This window comes from Tachyglossus aculeatus, chromosome 7 (assembly GCF_015852505.1).
Source record: "Tachyglossus aculeatus isolate mTacAcu1 chromosome 7, mTacAcu1.pri, whole genome shotgun sequence".
Taxonomy (NCBI): domain Eukaryota; kingdom Metazoa; phylum Chordata; class Mammalia; order Monotremata; family Tachyglossidae; genus Tachyglossus; species Tachyglossus aculeatus.
In genome coordinates this window covers 13,416,282-13,433,948 of record NC_052072.1, presented here as the reverse complement: position 1 = coordinate 13,433,948, position 17,667 = coordinate 13,416,282, and the positions used below count along the sequence as shown (strand labels likewise).

At 50.7% G+C, this 17,667-nt stretch overlaps 1 protein-coding gene across 1 annotated transcript in view; it reads left to right on the top strand.

Annotated features, from left to right (window-relative positions):
* The window catches only part of PKP1 (plakophilin 1), a 72,377-nt gene that overhangs the window by 46,562 nt on the left and 8,148 nt on the right, over positions 1-17,667 (top strand). Inside the window, exons 3-9 of the mRNA XM_038749479.1 lie at positions 6,518-6,906; positions 7,760-7,904; positions 10,759-10,966; positions 11,524-11,701; positions 13,129-13,243; positions 14,626-14,781; positions 15,561-15,737. Of these exons, the coding sequence (XP_038605407.1) occupies positions 6,518-6,906; positions 7,760-7,904; positions 10,759-10,966; positions 11,524-11,701; positions 13,129-13,243; positions 14,626-14,781; positions 15,561-15,737 (1,368 nt within the window). The remainder of the gene's footprint in view (positions 1-6,517; positions 6,907-7,759; positions 7,905-10,758; positions 10,967-11,523; positions 11,702-13,128; positions 13,244-14,625; positions 14,782-15,560; positions 15,738-17,667) is intronic.

Below are 17,667 nucleotides of genomic sequence, written 5' to 3'. Positions count from 1 at the left end.
TGATTTCAGAAGGACCTTAAAGATGAAGAGTGCAGTGAACTGCCTGATATGAAAGGGCAGGGAGTTTGAGGTAGAAGGGAGGGTGGGAGTCAGAGGTCACTTCTGAGAGAGATGAGAATGAGGCACAGTGAGTAGGTGAGTTCAAGAGGAATAAAGAGTGCGAGCTAGATTGTAGTGGGAGAGAGTAGATCAAATGCCTTAAAGCCAGTCGTCAGGAGTTTCTGCCTGATTCACAGAGGAATATCTTGAAGAGCCCTCCCTTGTGCATCTTCCTGAATTCAGTGGTAGGTCTTCAACTATGTGGGGTGAGATCAGGAATGAGGGAAGCAGGTCTGCAGTGTAGCAGAGCTTTAAAGGCCAGAATGCCTTCTTTTAAAATCCATCAAGCTAGAAAAGAAAGCCGTTTTCCTGCTTTCTGAGGGCATTTGCAATCAAACAAAACCATTGGTAGACTCCCTCATACTTATATACTCTCCTCTGCCTGAAATCCCAATTCTCAAAATCCTCTAGTGGTTGTCAATCCACCTCCACATCAAAAAGAAAATCCTCACAATAGGCTTTAAAGGACTTATTCAGCTCACCCTCTCCTACCTCACCTCGCTGATTTCCTACAATAACCTAGTCCATACACTTTGCTCCTCTTATTCATTCATTCATTCAATCGTATTTATTGAGCGCTTACTGTGCAGAGCACTGTACTAAGCACTTGGGAAGTACAAGTTGGCAACATATAGAGACGTGGGCTCACAGTCTAGAAGGGGGAGACAGACAACAAAATAAAACATATTAACAAAATAAAACAAATAGAATAGTAAATATGTACAAGTAAAGTAGAGTAATAAATCTGTACAAACATATATACAGGTGCCATGGGGAGGGGAAGGAGGTAGGGCGGGGGGGATGGGGAGGGGGAGGAGGGGAAGAGGAAGAGGGGGCTCAGTCTGGGAAGGCTTTCTGGAGGAGATGAGCTCTCAGTAGGGCTTTGAAGGGAGGAAGAGAGCTACCTTGGCGGATGTGCAGAGGGAGGGCATTCCAGGCCAGGGGGAGGACGTGGGCCGGGGGCAAGGGTGGGACAGGCGAGAACGAGGCACAGTGAGGAGGGTAGCGGCAGAGGAGCGGAGTGTGCGGGCTGGGCTGTAGAAGGAGAGAAAGGAGGTGAGGTAGGAGGGGGCAATGTGATGGAGAGCCTTGAAGCCGAGGGTGAGGAGTTTTTGCCTGATGCGTATGCCAACCTACTCACTGTACCTCAGTCCCATCTATTTCACTGTCAATTCCTTGCCCACATCCTTCCTCTGACTTAGAATTCCCTCCCTTTCATACATCCAATCAGTCAGTCATATTCATATTTGACAAACACCCTCACTCTCACCACCTTCAAAGTCTTATTAAAATCACATCTCCTCCAAGAGGTATTCCCCGACTAAACCCTCATTTCCCCTACTCCCTTTCCTTCTGTGTTTCTATGCACTTAGATCTGTACCCTTTAAGCACTTGGTGTTCAGCCCACCCTCAGCCACATAGCACTGATTTTATTGTATTTTAATGTCTGTCTCCCCATCTAGACTGTGAGCAGGGAACAGTTTCTACCCACTCGAATTGTACTCTCCCAAGCACTTAATACAGTGCTCTGCACACAGTAAGCACTCAATAAATACGATTGATTCATTGATTATTCCACTACACCCCAACTGGCACTCTTTGAGCCACCCAAATTTGCCAAACCCCACTCCTCCCCACCTTCAAAGCTCTTCTATAGAGCCAGCTTCTCCAGGAGGCCTTACCTGACTAAAATCTCTTCAGTGCACAAATTCCCCCAACTCCAGTGCCATCAGTCCCCATACCACCAAGATTTGTTTCAATTCATTATACTGCAAAGTGGCTTGCCTTGGTTTTTTATCTTTTGCCTTTATGTCCTTCTTCTGGTATCTGTTGAATACTAGACATTCTTTGACTGCTCATCTCCCTTGTTAGATCATAAGCAACTCAATCAATCCGTGGTAGTTATTGAGTGCTTACTTTGTGCAGAGCATTGTACTAAGTGATGGGGAAGAGTCCAGATAATCAGATTGGACACAGTCCCTGTCCCACAAGGAGCTCAATGTCCAAGGAAGAGGGAGATCAAGTACCGAATCCCCATTTTACAGATGAGAAAACTGAGGCACAGGGCAGTTCAATGACTTGCATAGGTCTCATAGCAGTCAAGTGGAGGAACACAATTAGAACCCACATCCTCTGACTCCCAGGGCAGAATTCCTTCCAGGTGGCAAATTCAGTGCTCTCCGTACTCTAAGTGCTCAAAAAATATTATTGGTGAGGAGGAGGAGTAGAAGGAGGGGACGGAGGGAATGGAGGGGAAGACAGCAGTGGAGGGAGATGAGTAAAAGTTCTCTTGATCTTCATTCCAAAGGAATGGTAAAATCAGCCTGGACCTCCTGGGAGAGTGGCCCTGGGTAGGGAGTGATTTTCTGCAGGCTGCAACCCAAAACCTGCTCCCAGAACAGGGCGGAGCCTAGTCCACTTGCCTCCTCTAGATTGTGAGCCCGTCCTGGACAGGGATCGTGCCTCCCGACTCTGTTGTATTGTAATAATTGTGACATTTATTCAGTGCATATTATGTGTCAAGCACTGTGGCACTGGGGTAGGAACAAGATAATCAGGTCCTACATGGGGCCCAGATTCTAAGCAGGAGGAAGCACAGGTAGTGAATCCTGATTGTGCAGATGAGAGAACTGAGGCACAGAGAAGTTAAGTGATTGGCCCAAGGTCACACAAAAGAAAAGTGGTGGAGCCAGAATTAGAAGTCAGGTCCTCTGATTCCCAGGCCCATGCTCTTTGTACTAGGCCATGCTGCTTCACTGTCTCTCCCTTGTACTCCCCCAAGCTCTTAGTACAGTGCTTTGCACATAGTTAACCCTCAATTAATAGATCAGATGCCCCTGTCCAGGTAACAGAGAAGTGACCTATTACCTGCCCACGAGGAGGTTACCCTCTTTTTTAAATGATATTTGTTAAGCATTCAGTATGTTCCAGGCACTGCTGTAAGCACTGGGGTAAATACAAGGTAATCAGGTTGGACACAACCCATGTCCCTCTTGGGGCTTACAGTCTTCATCCCCATTTTGCTGATGAAGTAACCGAGGCACAGAGAATTTAAGCGACTTGCCCAAGGTCACATAGCAGACAAGTGGCAGAGTTGGGTTTGGATCCCAGGTTCTTCTGATTTCCAGGCCTGTGCTCTATCCACTAGGCCATTCTGCTTCCTGTAGGGGAGGAGCTGGAATAGTCTGTGGAGCCCAGAAGCACTCCAGAGAAGACAAGGGAACAGGCAGAAGCTGGAGGAGAGAGTCCAGTTCTTGCAGCAGCAGTACCATGGGTGGGTTAGAAAAACCCAGGCAATCTGCAGGGGACTGCTGGTGCTACTAATAGCCAGGGTAAAGTCTGGTTCAGAACCCAGAAGTCAGGAGTGGGATCGAGGGTAGCCAGTGGGGCCGGGGTGGAGATACAGCTGCAAGGAGTTCTACCAGAGCCCTTCCTCGCTGCTGCCCCCAGGGTCTGCCCAGACCAGGCCCCTGCAGAGTGCCTGGGTTTTTCTAATCAATCAATCAATCAATCAGTCATATTTATTGAGCGCTTACTGTGTGCAGAGCACTGTACTAAGCGCTTGGGAAGTACAAGTTGGCAACATATAGAGATGGTCCCTACCCAACAGTAGGCTCACAGCCTAGAAGACTAACCCACCCATAGTACTGCTGCTGCAGGAATTGGACTCTCTCCTCCAGCTTCTGCCTGTTCCTCCCCTTGTCTTCTCTGCAGTGCTTCTGGGCCCCAGAGATGATTCCAGCTCCTCTCCCGTAGAAAGCAGAATGGCCTAGTGGATAGAGCACAGGCCTGGGAGTCAGAAGAACCTGGGATCCAAACCCAACTCTGCCACTTGTCTGCTATGCGACCTTGGGCAAGCGTCTGTGCTTCGGTTACTTCGTCTGTAAAATCGGGATGAAGACTGTAAGCCCCATGAGGGACATGGGCTGTGTCTAACCTGATTACCTGGTATCTACCCCAGTACTTAGAGCAGTGCCTGGCACATACTGAATACTTAACAAATATCATTTTAAAAAAGAGTGTAACCTCCTCGTGGGCAGGTAATAGGTCACTTCTCTGTTCTGAAACAAAAATAGTAACAATAATAATTGTGGTATTTAAATGTTTACTTTGCACTAAGCACTGGGTTAGAAACAGGATAATCAGGTTGGGCACAGTCCCTGTCCCCTGTGGTGCTCACAGCTAAGGAAGAGAGAGAATAGGGATCTTAGTCCTGTTTTACAGATGAAAGAACTAAGGCACAAAGAATGAAGTGACTTACACAACATCACACAGCAGGCAAGTGGCAGGGCTAAGGATTAGAATCCAGATCCGCGACCTCCCAATCAGTCAATGATCGATCGTATTTATGGAGCACTTAGTGTATGCAGAGCACTGTACTAACCACTTGGGAGAGTACAATATAACAATAAAACAGACACATTCCCGCCCACAGTGAGAGGGAGGGAGACAGACATTCATATAAACAAATTCATTACAGATATGTACATAAGTGTCATGGGACTGGGAGGGGAGATGAATAAAGGGAGCAAATCAGAGTGATGCAAAAGGGAGTGGAAGAACTGGAAAAGAGAGCTTAGTCAGGGAAGGCCTCTTGGAGGCCATGTTCCTTCATTAAGGCTTTGAGGAAGGGGAGAGTAATTGTCTATCAGATGTGAAGATACCCAGCTTTCTAGGACAGAGGCAGGACGTGGGCGAGAGGTTTGTGGCAAGATACATGAGGTCGAGTTACAGTGAGTAGGATAGCATTAGAGGAGCAAAGTATGCAGGCAGGGTTATAGTAGGAGAGTAGCCAGGTGAGGTTGGAGCACAAGATGATTGAGTGCTCTAAAGCCGATGGTTAGGAGTTCCTGTTTGATGCAGAGTTGGGTGGGCAACCCCTGGAGGTTCTTGAGGTGTGAGGAAACATGGACTGAAGGTTTATGTAGAAAAATGATCCAGTCAGTGAAGAATGGACTGCAGTGGGGAGAGACAGGAAACAGGGAGGTCTGCAAGGAGGCTGATACACTAATCAAGGCAGGATAGGATAAGTTCTTGGATTAGTGGTAGCAGTTTGGATGGAGAGGAAAGGACAGATTTTAGCAATGTTGTGAAGGTTGAACCTACACGATTTAGTGATAGAATGAATATGTGGGTTGAATGAGAGAGAGGAGTCAAGGATAATGCCAAGGTTGTGGGCTTGTGAGACAGGAAGAAGTTCCATTTTTGACAAGTCAAGTGTGAGGAGATGGCCGGATAGCCAAGTGGAGATGTCTTGAAGACAGGAGGAAATGCGAGACTGCAGATGGGGAGAGAGATCAGGGCTGGAGATGTAGATCTGGGAATCATCTGCATAGAGATGACAGTTGAAGCCATATGAGCGAATGAGTTCTCCAAGGGAGTGGGTGTAAATGGAGAATAGAAGGGGACCTAGAACTGAGCCTTGAGGGATGTCCACTGTTAGGGGATGGGAAGCAGAGGAGGAGCCTGTAAAAGAGCCTGAGAATGAGTGGCTAGAGGGTTAGAGGAGAACCAGGAGAGGACAATGTCAGTGAAGCCGAGGTTGAGTAATGTGTCCAGGAGGAGGGGGTGGTTGACAGTGTCTAAGGCAGCTGAGCGATCAAGGAGGATTAGAATGGAGTAGAGGCCGATGGATTTGGCAAGAAGCAGATCACTTGTGACCTTTGAGAGGGTGGTTTCAGTGGAGTGAAGGGGACAGAAGCCAGACTGGTGGGCATCTAAGAGAGAATTGGAAGAGAGGAACATAAGACAGTGGGTGTAGACAACTCATTCAAAGAGTTTGGAGAGGAATGGTAGGAGGGGGATGGAGTGATAACCGGAGGGAGCTGTGGGGTAAAGGGAGGGGGGTTTTTAGGATAGGGAGACATGGGCACGCTTGAAAGCAGTGGGGAAGAAGTCATTGGAGAGTGAACAGCTGAAGAGAGTGGTTAGAGAGGGAAGAAGGGAGGGGCAAGTGTTCTGGTATGGTGTGAAGAGATGGGGTCAGATATGTGTCTGGATTTTGAGAGAAGGCAGGAGATTACCTCTTGAGAGACTGCTGGGAAAGATGGGAGAGTTGAAGAAGGGGCAGGAGGAGGGAGGGACAGGGGAGATTTTAGGGAGAACACTCCTGATTATAGGGAGATTTTATGGAGACTCCAAGCCTGTGCTCTTTCCACTAGGCCAAGTTGCTTCAGATTGTTCACCCCAAGTGCACTTACCTGGTGTCAGTGGGCACTCAGTCCATCCTGTGACCATGGCTTGTGCTCCCCTGCTCTCGAAAGTGGGTAAACTCCACTTGGTGGGTTCACTCTGCCCTGTCTGCCCGGGATGCGAGGCCTGACCCTGCCTGGCCCATCTTCCCCAGTGCAAGAAGCCCAAGCCTGCCTGCTCCATCTTCTCCAGAGAGTGAGGCACAACCTTTCTTGTGGCATTGCAGATCTACAACGGGACCCTGAAACGGGAGGCAGACAATAGGCGCTTCAGCTCCTACAGCCAAATGGAGAACTGGGGCCGCCAGTACAGCCGCGGTCCCTGCCCCGGCCCGGGTAGCGACACCTGCTTCCTACAGAACATCAAGGCCAGCCGCAGTGAGCCCGACCTGTACTGCGACCCCCGGGGTACCCTGAGGAAGGGCTATGGGGGCGGCAGGGCCCAGAAGACCACTCAGAGCCGCTACAGCTTTTACAGCACCTGCAGCACCCAGAAGACTGGCAAAAAGTGCCCCGGCCAGCCCCCCTCCTGCACCTCCAAACAGGACCCTGTCTACATCCCACCCATCTCCTGCAACAAGGACCACTCCTTCGGACACTCCCGTGCCAGCTCCAAGTAAGTCCGGCTCACCTGGAGCGTTGGGGCTTCCGCTCAGCTCCCCTTCTTCTCCTCCTCCCGTGTCCTTGCCCCAGAGTGAAACATTCCTCCCCAAAATGATCCATGTTCAACAACTGCCCTCCTCCCTGCCCCCACAAGCTCATGCTTCCCTGCCATATTGCTCAGAATAGAGCCTACCTCCATTTTGACTCATCTTTCCTTCCCCTTCCTGAACCTTCATCTCTCCTTAGTGAAACCCAGCAGAAATCTGAGCTCATTGGCATCCCAGCGAACTGGGAGTACAGATGCCTGTCTAGTGGGGCAGACCTGTGGAGATGTAGGCCCAATTTTTGCAGAAACTGGACTTTATTTTGGAGGGGGTGGTGGGGGTGAGTCATGGTAGCCTCTGTCTGGATTGCTGGACATTACGGATAGCTGGCCAGCATGTCCTGGAAAGTTGATTCAGCCTACATGTTGCAAGATGTTCCCCCTTCTAGACTGTGAGCTCACTGTTGGGTAGGGACCGTCTCTATGTGTTGCCAACTTGTACTTCCCAAGCGCTTAGTACAGTGCTGTGCACACAGTAAGCACTCAATAAATACAATTGAAAGATGGCTTCGCAATTATTTGGAGAGGGATTTTCACTCAGAACGATTCAGTATCAACCTTTCTCCAATCCAGTGGTTCTCCACTGTGTCCAGAGGATCGCTGTATCCTGTGGGCCATGGCTAGAAAGAAAAGCGATGATCAGGAGACTTTGGAGGTGATCGGGTGGGAGGAAATTGTTGGGGAATCGAGTCCTGCCACTGGTTTTCCACTCAGTCTACCCCTAATTGCCAGCCAACTCCTGATTGCTCCTTCTCCCATCCAGGATCTGCAGTGAGGACATAGAGTGCAGCGGATTGACCATCCCCAAAGCAGTCCAGTTCCTGTGTTCCCCCGATGAGAAGTACCAAGCCATCGGGGCCTATTACATCCAGCACACCTGCTTCCAGGATGAATGTGCCAAACAAGAGGTGACAAGCCCCAAATTTACCTCCTGAGTCTGCAAGGGAGGGTCTGGGCTTTTCAAGATTGGGTGGGGCCCTTTGCTCACCAGGTTCCTCTCCCTCCGCCCAGGGGAGAGACAGGACGCTCTGTGTGCTGCCCAGGAATGCTCCCCTCCGTGGGAGCTGGGCTGGGGCGAGGTGTTACCTGGAACAGGACTGTATCACCCAGACCCCCACCCTGCTCTCCCTGCCCTCACCTCACCCCTCCCTGCCCTCCTGCCACATGCAGGAAGGAAGGCAAAATTGCCACCGGGCTTCAACCACCTGAGCAGCACTTAATAATTAGCATCACAGAGATTCTTTTAAGTGGTTTCAGTTGGGGCTCCCTCACTCTTCTTGATCCATGTTAAAAAGGTTCCTTTCCCCACATCCGTAGCCCAGAGTCCACCCCAACCCCTGGTTTAAGCAATGTCACAGTCACCCCCACCCACAGTGTGGCTCCTGTCCCCACCCTCTGCAACAGATCCTGCTGGGGAAGTCTCCTGGTTTCCATTAATGACAATAATAATAATAATAATAATAGTTATGGTATTTGTTAAGCACTTACTATGTGCCAAGCACCGTACTAAATGCTGGGGTGGATACAAGCAAATAATAATAATGTTCGTATTTGTTAAGTGCTTACTATGTGCCAAGCACTGTTCTAAGTGCTGAGGGGATACAAGGTAAGCAAGGTTGTCCCACGTGGGGCTCACAGTCTTCATCCCCATTTTACCGATGAGGGAACTGAGGCACAGAGAAGTGAAGTGACTTGCCCAAAGTCACACAGCTGACAAGTGGCAGAGCTGGAATTAGAATCCACAACCTCTGACTCCCAAGCCCAGGCTCTTGCCACTGAGCCATGCTGCTTCTCTAAGCAAATGAGGTTAAACACAGACCCTGTCTCATGTGGGGTTTACAGCCTTAACCCCCATTGTATAGATGAAGTAGCTGAGGCATAGAGAAGTGCGGTGACTTGCCCAAGGTCACATAGCAGACAAATTGTAGAGCTGGTGTTAGAACCCAGATTCTTCTGACTCCCAAGCCCGTGCTCTATCCATTATGCCATGCTGCTTTCATTGTTATCTCCCCACCTCTGCCTCCTGCCTCCCCACCGCTGCTACTTTCTGCCACCAGGGCAGAAGTCTGAGGATCTATAGACACCTCAATAATAACTTGTATTATTTCCTAATCACCTGGTAATTCCATTCACTCCAAATCCCGGGAGATAAATCTCCCAGGACTAGAAAGGGTCTATGGTCTCGGCATTTCCTCCAGGGGAATAGAATCTTTGACCAACCTACTTCTACATCCAGGGATAGTTGAATCTGGTGATCTGCCATTGAAGGATCACAAAAAAACTCTGTTTTTGTGCAACCTCAGCCTATCCTCATTCTGGGATCACCAGTGTTGTTCCCATATCAAGGTTCCTAAGGACACTGTTAAACAATTCCTCAGACAGTGCTGCGTCCCAGTGGTAAACAGAGCTGAGTGCCAGGGATGGACCAAGATGACACACTGCCATCCAAGAAAGGAGCAAAAGCTTCATAAAGAATGACAGAGGAGAAAGAGAAAACAGCACCAGGCAATACGAACATTAAACTTGACAACACAACAAGGGGCAGCCTTTTTGTGTGCCCAGTATATCCAGGACTGTGGATCCCCCATCTTAACCTTTTCAGTCACACACACACTCGTAGGGGAACTTGACCAACAGTGGTGTCTTCTTCAAATACACAGAACCACTAATACATACACATAGTTCCACCAAAGTGCCATCCAATTCAGTAGCTGGGGGCTAGACTGCCATTATTATTTAGGAATTAGCCATCTTTGGGATGAATTGACAGTGGGATTTTCAGAGACCCACACCAGCTCCTGCTTGCGATTGGACCCTGTTTGGACTACATTAATCCAAATTGTTGCCGGGCTTTGTGGATCTGGGTATGTGGTCGCCAGCTCCCCTGGTAGTTCAGTCCGTCAGTCAGCTGATTGTATTTCTTGAGTACTTGCTATGTTCTGAGCACAGTACTAAATGCTTGGAAGAGTACAAAATAACAGACACATTCCACTAGTTGTGGGCAGAGAATGTGTCTGTTTATTATTGTATTGTATTTTCCTAAGTGCTTAGTATAGTACTCTGCACAAAGTAAGCACTCAAATATGATTAACTGATTTGAATGAATGATTGCTCACAACAAGCTTACAATCTAGAGGAGGAGAAAGACAAATAAATGGTTGGCTGCTCTCCATGGTGGGCAGCTGCCTCTATTTCTCTGAGTGCACCAGTGGTGCCAGCTACCAAGGCTGCCCAGCTGGTGCTGTGGGAAGAGAGAGAGCTGAAGCCCACCTAGCTGGGTCAGGCCCAGAGCTGGTCCCTGGGTTCTGGGCTGCTGCTGAGGGATGGAAGGATGACCCTGAAATGAAGGCAAGGCATGAGACCTGAGGCCTCAGGATCCATTCAACCAGTAAATCAATCAGTGGCATTATTTGAGCACTTACTCTGGGAAGCGTCTTGTATCCAGCACCTGTGAGAGCACTAAGACACTTATGTACAAATGTAATTTTATTTATATTAATGTTTTTCTCCACCTCTCCAGACTGTAAGCTTGTTGTGGGCAGAAATATAACAAGAATCGTTACATTGTTATAATGTACTCTCCCAAGTACTTAGTTCAGTGTTATGCACACAGTAAATGCTCAGTTAATACTATTGGATGACTGACTGACTGACTGACAATAGAGATAGAGGACATGATCCTCAATCTGTTTTGGGCCCTGCTGCCAACCTCAGTTTTTCCCGAGGTCTCCCCCGTCACCGCCCCACACCTTCTCCTTCTAGGTCTATCAGCTGGGCGGCATCTGCAAGCTCGTGGACCTGCTGCGCAGCCACAACCAGAATGTCCAGCAGGCAGCTGCCGGGGCACTCCGCAACCTGGTGTTCAGGAGTAACCCCAACAAGATCGAGACTCAGCGCCAGAACGGCATCCGGGAGGCGGTCACCCTCCTGCGCAGAACTGGGAACACTGAGATCCAGAAACAACTGACAGGTAGACAGACACAGACAGACAGACTCCCTCCCTGAAGCCTTGGCCCCAGCACTCAGCCAGAGCAACTCTCCCTTAGTTACGGTATCTATCAAACAATCACTAGGTGCCGGTCAGTCAATCAGTGGTATTGATTGAGCACTTACCCTGTGCTCAACATCATACTAAGGATTTGGGAGAGTACAGTACAATAGAGTCGGAGCCACATTCCCTGCCCACAAGGAGTTTACAGTCTACAGGGGGTGCTGGGTGCCAGAGTGGGTACAAGATAATCATACAGGACATGGGGCCTGTCCCACGTGGAGCTCACAGTCTAAGTTGGGGGGAATGGAGCAGGGACCTTTTCTTCAATCAGTGGTATTTAATGAGTGCTCATTGCACATGAAGCACTGTTTTAAGCACTTAGGAATGGAAAGGAGAGTTAGTAGAGGGCTCATACATGGAGTGGGACAGCTGGTCCTCGGATGGGAAGAGACCCCTAAAAGCCCGAGCTGGTGGGCAGGCCCAGGGAGTGAGTGGCCAGTGGGCTCAGTGGGTGAGATGAAACATTTCTCTCCAAGGCCTCCTCTGGAACCTGTCCTCCACTGATGAACTGAAGCAGGAGCTGATCAACGAAGCTCTCTCTGTCCTGGCCGACAGGGTCATCATCCCCTTCTCTGGGTGGTGTGATGGCAACAGTAACCGGTCCAGGGACATCGTGGACCCAGAGGTCTTTTTCAATGCCACAGGCTGCTTGAGGTGAGAGGTGAAATGGTGCCTGTAGCCTGCCCACCCCACTTCCTTGGGAAGGTCGACTGAGGACATCTTCTGTGGGAGACCCTATATAAGGCCACTGTATAGTGTGTGTGTGTGTGTGTATGTGTGTGAATGTGTGTAGCAGAGAGGGGGCACAGAACCAGGGGAGCAGCCAAGGTTGGGGCCCCTAGGAAGCTTTGATGAGGCCCAAAGTGGATCCGGGTGGAGCCTGGAGGATACAAACTTAACTAACTTGGAGGCTGGTTGGAGAGATGGGAATGGGAAACGACACTTACTGTACTCACTTGCCTAAAGGCTGCACTTTTGTGCCAGACACTTTCAAACATGTGGTAGATGTCCTACAAATGCTGTTGATGATGTTCAGAATAGGGGCGTGCCTCATCCATCAGAAAGGTCAAATTGAGCATTCAGACTTTGGGGTCCTGAAACTTGGGTGTGGCTAATTGCAAGACAGCAACCAGTGTGCCAGGAAATAGGGTACCATCACCAAATGCACAGCCTGGGGGTGGTGCTGCCCCTTTCCTCCTTGGGTGGCTGGGAGAAGTCAGCAAGCCACCTTGGCTTGGGGTTTTCTGTCTCGACTTGCCAGTCCTCTCCAGCTCCTCCCGGGCCTGTGCCTGTGCTGCTGGTCCAGGGGCCTCGGTGTTGGAGTAGTGGGGCTGGAGAGATGAAACGGCAGCATAATTAAGGGCTTTATGGTGCTGCTGAGCCCGCTGCAGCCCTGGAGGGAGGGAGGAAGGCAGCCCCACCTGGCAAGGCAATGCTGACAAGCTTGGGAAGCTGCTGTGTACCACAGCCGGGACAACAGCTTTCTCTGCAGAAAAGCCACAAGCGAGGAAGGGCATCTGAACAGCTGTCAAGCCTCCCAGCCCTATTGGCCTGTGGAAAGGCCTCCCTGGGTGTGTTCCCCTAGCTGGGTTGGACCAGGAGGTAGGCACAGGGTCACCTGTCTGGGCCATCCTATCCCCCCTCACCCAAGAGTCTGGGTAAGTGCCCCTTCCCCCCCAACAGAAGGGAGTGGATCAGCTGGTGGACAGAGGGGGCTCCTCCCTGGGGTCAGTGGGCAGAATGTGGCACCAGGGGTCAGCCTGGAGTGGGTCTATCTGCAGCTGAAGCCTGGGGCCATAAAAGGTGTGGGCCCCCTTGGTGAGCAGAAAATCAGTCAGGAGTAATGACAGCCAGGGCCCTGTCAACTTTTGGCAGGGGCAGAGAGCCATTAAACTCATGACTGCTTGTTCTTTTTTTCTCTACTTCCTTTCCTGCTCTTGACCTTCCCTCCCTCTCTCAATTCCTTCTTTCTCTCCCTTCGTCCCCTCTCCCTTCTCTTCTGGGCCTCCTTCCACCTCCATCCCTTTCCCCCTCTTCTCATCCGTGCCATCCTACTTCCTACTGGTGCTCCTTCCACCCAGGAACCTGAGCTCGGCCGATGCCGGCCGCCACGCCATGCGGAACTACGGAGGCCTGATTGACTCCCTCATGGCTTATGTGCAGAACTGTGTGTCCGCAGGCCGCTGTGATGACAAGGTGAGACCTGACTAGGGGCCCTCACCCACACTGACTGGCATCTCCCCGTGGGAACTGCACTGGGATCAGAACCTCCCGGGCCCGGGGATGAGTGCCCAGAGTAATCACTGTGCAGACACCGTAGGGGGAGGTGGGACTGAGAGGCTCCAGTATCCTTCCCGTCTCTGTGGAGGGTGGTGTGCGGGCCGGAGAGTCGGGACTCCCAGGTTCTTTCTCTACCTCTGCCTTCCTCAGGGTGCCACTGATCACCCAGCCCCGAAGGAAGGCTGGATCCAGGGATGGTTGGGGGTGAGACAGGGAAGAGTCACCACAGAGGCATTGGGGTGAGCCAGTCACCTCCTGCACAAGTGGCTCCAAGCTGTTGAAGTCAATGACTTCTAGAAGTGACTTTTACAATTTAAAAGTCTTCTAGACTGTAAGATAATTGTGGGCAGGGAATGTGTCTGTTTATTGGTATATTGTACTCTCCCAAGCACTTAGTACAGTTCTCTGCACACAGTAAGCACTAAATAAACATAACTGACTGACCGACTGACAACTCACTTCTCTCCTATCCCAGCTGTGTTGCTGAGATTGCAGGGCACCGCTGGTTGTTGCTGACCTCTTCCTCCTCAGCAAGGCTTGCTCCCCTCAGGCTACCCCCAGAGACTCAGTCCTCCAGACAAACACCACTAGGAAAAATAGAAGTCAAGAAATAGGAGGTGGTTCTCTTCTGAGGACGTCTGTTATAGAAAGGGAGAGGAATGGGAAACTCCTCCTGAGAGAAATTAGTCTCTGCTGGTTTGCCGGCCATCACAGCCAGGTCACCGCAGCCAAAGCAAAGAGGAGACTAAGGGCCAGACTGGGTTCCCTCTGCCCACTGGGCCAGCCAGAGTGCAAATTGCTGAGACACTGGGTGGAGCAGTGGTTTTGCACACAGTAAGCTCTCAATAAATACCAATGATTGATTGATTGACAGGGGTGATTGGGACTTTGGGGAATCCAGTGTGAGTAACCTGATTAGGAGCATTTTAAAATAATAACTGTGGCTTGCTCTGTGTTAAGCACTGGGGTAGGTGCAAGATAATCAAGTGAGACACATTCCCTGTCCCATTGGGGGCTCACAGTTTAAGAGGGAGGGAGAACAGGTATTTCATCCCCATTTTAACAGATGAATAAATTGAGGCACAGAGCAGTGAAGTGACTGGCCAAGGTCACCTAGCAGGCAGGTGGTGGAAGCAGGATTAGACCCCAGGTCTTCGTACACCCAGGCTCTTTCCATTAGGCCATGCTGCTTCCCTTGTCCACTGGGCTACTGATCCAGTGCCTCGTTTGCCTGGGTTTAGTGCAACCCTAGGACCTGGCCACTCTGGGCAGGAGATGAAGTCCCTCTTTGCTTTTAGTCCGTGGAGAATTGCATGTGCATCCTGCACAATCTGTCCTACCGCCTGGATGCCGAAGTCCCCAACAAGTACAGCCAGCTGGACCACAACGCCCGCCACGCCTACACGGACAAGTCTTCCACTGGCTGTTTCAGCAACAAGAGCGACAAGATGATGGTGAGGCCCCCACCCACTGAGGGAGGGCAGGATGGGGCAGGAGGGGAGAACATGGTGCCACCATGTAAATCTGCCACTGCCTAAACTGGTGCCTGTCCCAAGACACTTGGTTCCAGGTAATCAAAAGGCCTGGCTGTCCTCCATCTTGGTTCTGCTGGCTGCTCATCATCCTGGTTCTGCCAGGCCAGGCTCCTCACTGACCTGGTTCTGTTGTGCTGAGCTGTCTTCTGTCCTGGTTCTGTTGGGCCATATGGTTCTTCCATTCTGTCCTGTCCACCATCCTGGTTCTGCCAGGCTGGTCTGTCCATCATCCCAGTTCTGCTGGGCAGGGCTGCTCACTATCCTGGTTCTGCTGGGCCAGGATGAGTGGCTGTCCCAGTTCTGCCGGGCTGACCTACCCGCCATCCTGGTTCTGCAGGCTGGCCTGAGTGGCTGTCCTGGCTGAGCTTTGTGGCCATGGAAGCCGGCTCCTTCTCTCTGGGTGTCCTAATTTCCCCTTCCCCTGTGGGAGAATTGAAGGTGGGAGGGAGGCAGCTGGCTATGGAGAGGCTTATGGAGATTCTGAGAGACAGAAACAGAGGGAAGGGCTTGCGAGACCCATGGAGGCCACCTAGCAGACAGGAAGCTCTCGGGCTGCCCCTGCTTCCACCCCTGGGACTTCCCTTCCTGCAGCCATCAAGAGCCCCAAAAGGGCAGGTTTGCCCCCTTTAGGCTGGACTTGCCTCGGGATTGGGTCTCTCCCAGGCCTCAGATGGCTCCCACCTATCCTTCACCCCCAGAATAACAACTACGACCTGCCCCTGCCTGAAGAGGACACCAAGCCTAAAGGCACCAACTGGCTGTACCATTCTGATGCCGTCCGGACCTACCTGTCCCTAATGGGCAAGAGCAAGAAGGATGCCACCCTGGAAGCCTGTGCCGGGGCCCTGCAGAACCTCACTGCCAGCAAAGGGCTGGTAAGTACCGCTGGGCCTCTGCTCTGTCCACCCCCTGCTGCTGCCCACCCCACCGCTGACCAGCCCCAGTCCTCCGGCTTCCTCCTTTCTCCTTCTCCCTCCCCCTTTCCTACCCTGCTCCTTCTCCCTCTCTCTCACTCAGTCTCCTTATATCTCTACTCCCTCTTCCTTCTGCATCACCCTCACACTTGAATCTGTACCCTTTATTCAGCCCATCCTCAGCTCCAAAGCATTTATTTACATGTCTGTAATTTACTTTAATGTCTGTCACCCCCTCTAGGGTGTAAGCTCCTTGTGGGCAGGGAACATGTCTACCAACTCTGTTACATTATACTCTCCCAGTACAGTGCTCTGCACATAGTAAGTGGTCAGGAGTGGGAATTGGCCATAAGGCTTTTTCTCTGAATCCTGCAGTTCCTCGTAGTGGACATCCCCCTGCCTGGGGGTCTGGACAGTCCAACAAGGCTCCAATCCATTCTGCTTGGCCCAAGTGCTCACTCTTGGTCTCACTGAGCAATGTGGGTCTCCTCCCCTTCCCATAGAGGAGCCAGGTTTGCCTTGGAAGCATTTCAGGATCATTTTGCTGTTTTCTGGCCCCACCCTCCCTCTCCCAGAGGAAAATTCCTACCGTGAGAATAAGTCATGGTCCCTTCTCCCAGGGCCTGAGAGAAATCAGGTGGAGGGCCTAGAGAATGCTTCCTACCTCTCCGTCTGGTTAGTGAGACTATGTCCAAAGACCAGCAGTGGGGGCGGCAGCAGGAGGAGAGGGGACCGGATGGAGCTGAGAACGTAGACAGAATCCTGGACAGTTCTCTGGCTCACCTGAGATTTTTGTGGCTTTTTGACTTTGGAAAACTGCAGAGTTGTTGGGGGACTCGTGAGAAATGAGGGTTTGGCTGGGTCTGTTTTTTTTTTTTCTCCCCAGAGACAGTTTACACTGAAAATAGAGCTTAGAACTAGTTGTTTATACCCCAAAGAGCAACAGCTTTGATGTGGGCCCTTGAAGCAGTCATTTCCCTAGCTGGTAGAGTGTGGGAAGCCAATTAATCTTCAACTCAACTCAAGGCCAGATGAGAGAGGATGGGCCGAACTGCAGCAGGAGGGATGTGGGTTAGACATAATAATTGTGGTATTTGTTAAGTGCTTACTATGTGTCAAGCACTATTCTAAGCGCTGGGGTAGATACAAGCTCATCAGGTGCTCCATGGGGATTTACAGTCTAAGTAGGAGGGAGAGCAGGTATTGAATCCCCATATTGCAGATGAGGGAACTGAGGCACAAATAAGTGATTTGCCTGAGGTCACACAGCAGACAAGTAGCAGAGCTGGGATTAGAACCCTGGTACTCTGACTCCCAGGCCCTAACTTCTCTTTCACTAGGCCATATTGCTTCTCAAAAAGGACTGGTTGTAATCATTGGAACAGGTTACTGAGATCTGGATCCTTCTGGGCTAAGATGAGGACTGACCTCCCCAGAGGCAGGGGGTGGAAGAATTGACCTCTGGAGGGCCCCTTACTAAATCCCAGGGATTTTCCTCTCTATCTACCTAAAATGTTAATCAATCAATCAATCCATCAATCACTGGTATTTATGGAGCATCTGTTGAGGGCTAGACCCTGCACAGTGTCGGGAGAGTTCCACAGTAACAAGAAACACACCCCCTGCTCTACCAGTGCTTTGTATAATAATGATGGCATGTATTAAGTGCTTACTATGTGCAAAGCACTGTTCTAAGTGCTGGGGAGGTTACAAAGTGATCAGGTTGTCCCACGGGGGGCTTACAGTCTTAATTCCCATTTTACAGATGAGGTAACTGAGGCACAGAGAAGTTAAGTGACTTGCCCAAAGTCACACAGTTGACAATTGGCAGAAATGGGATTTGAACCCATGACCTCCGACTCCAAAGCCCGTGCTCTTTCCACTGAGCCAC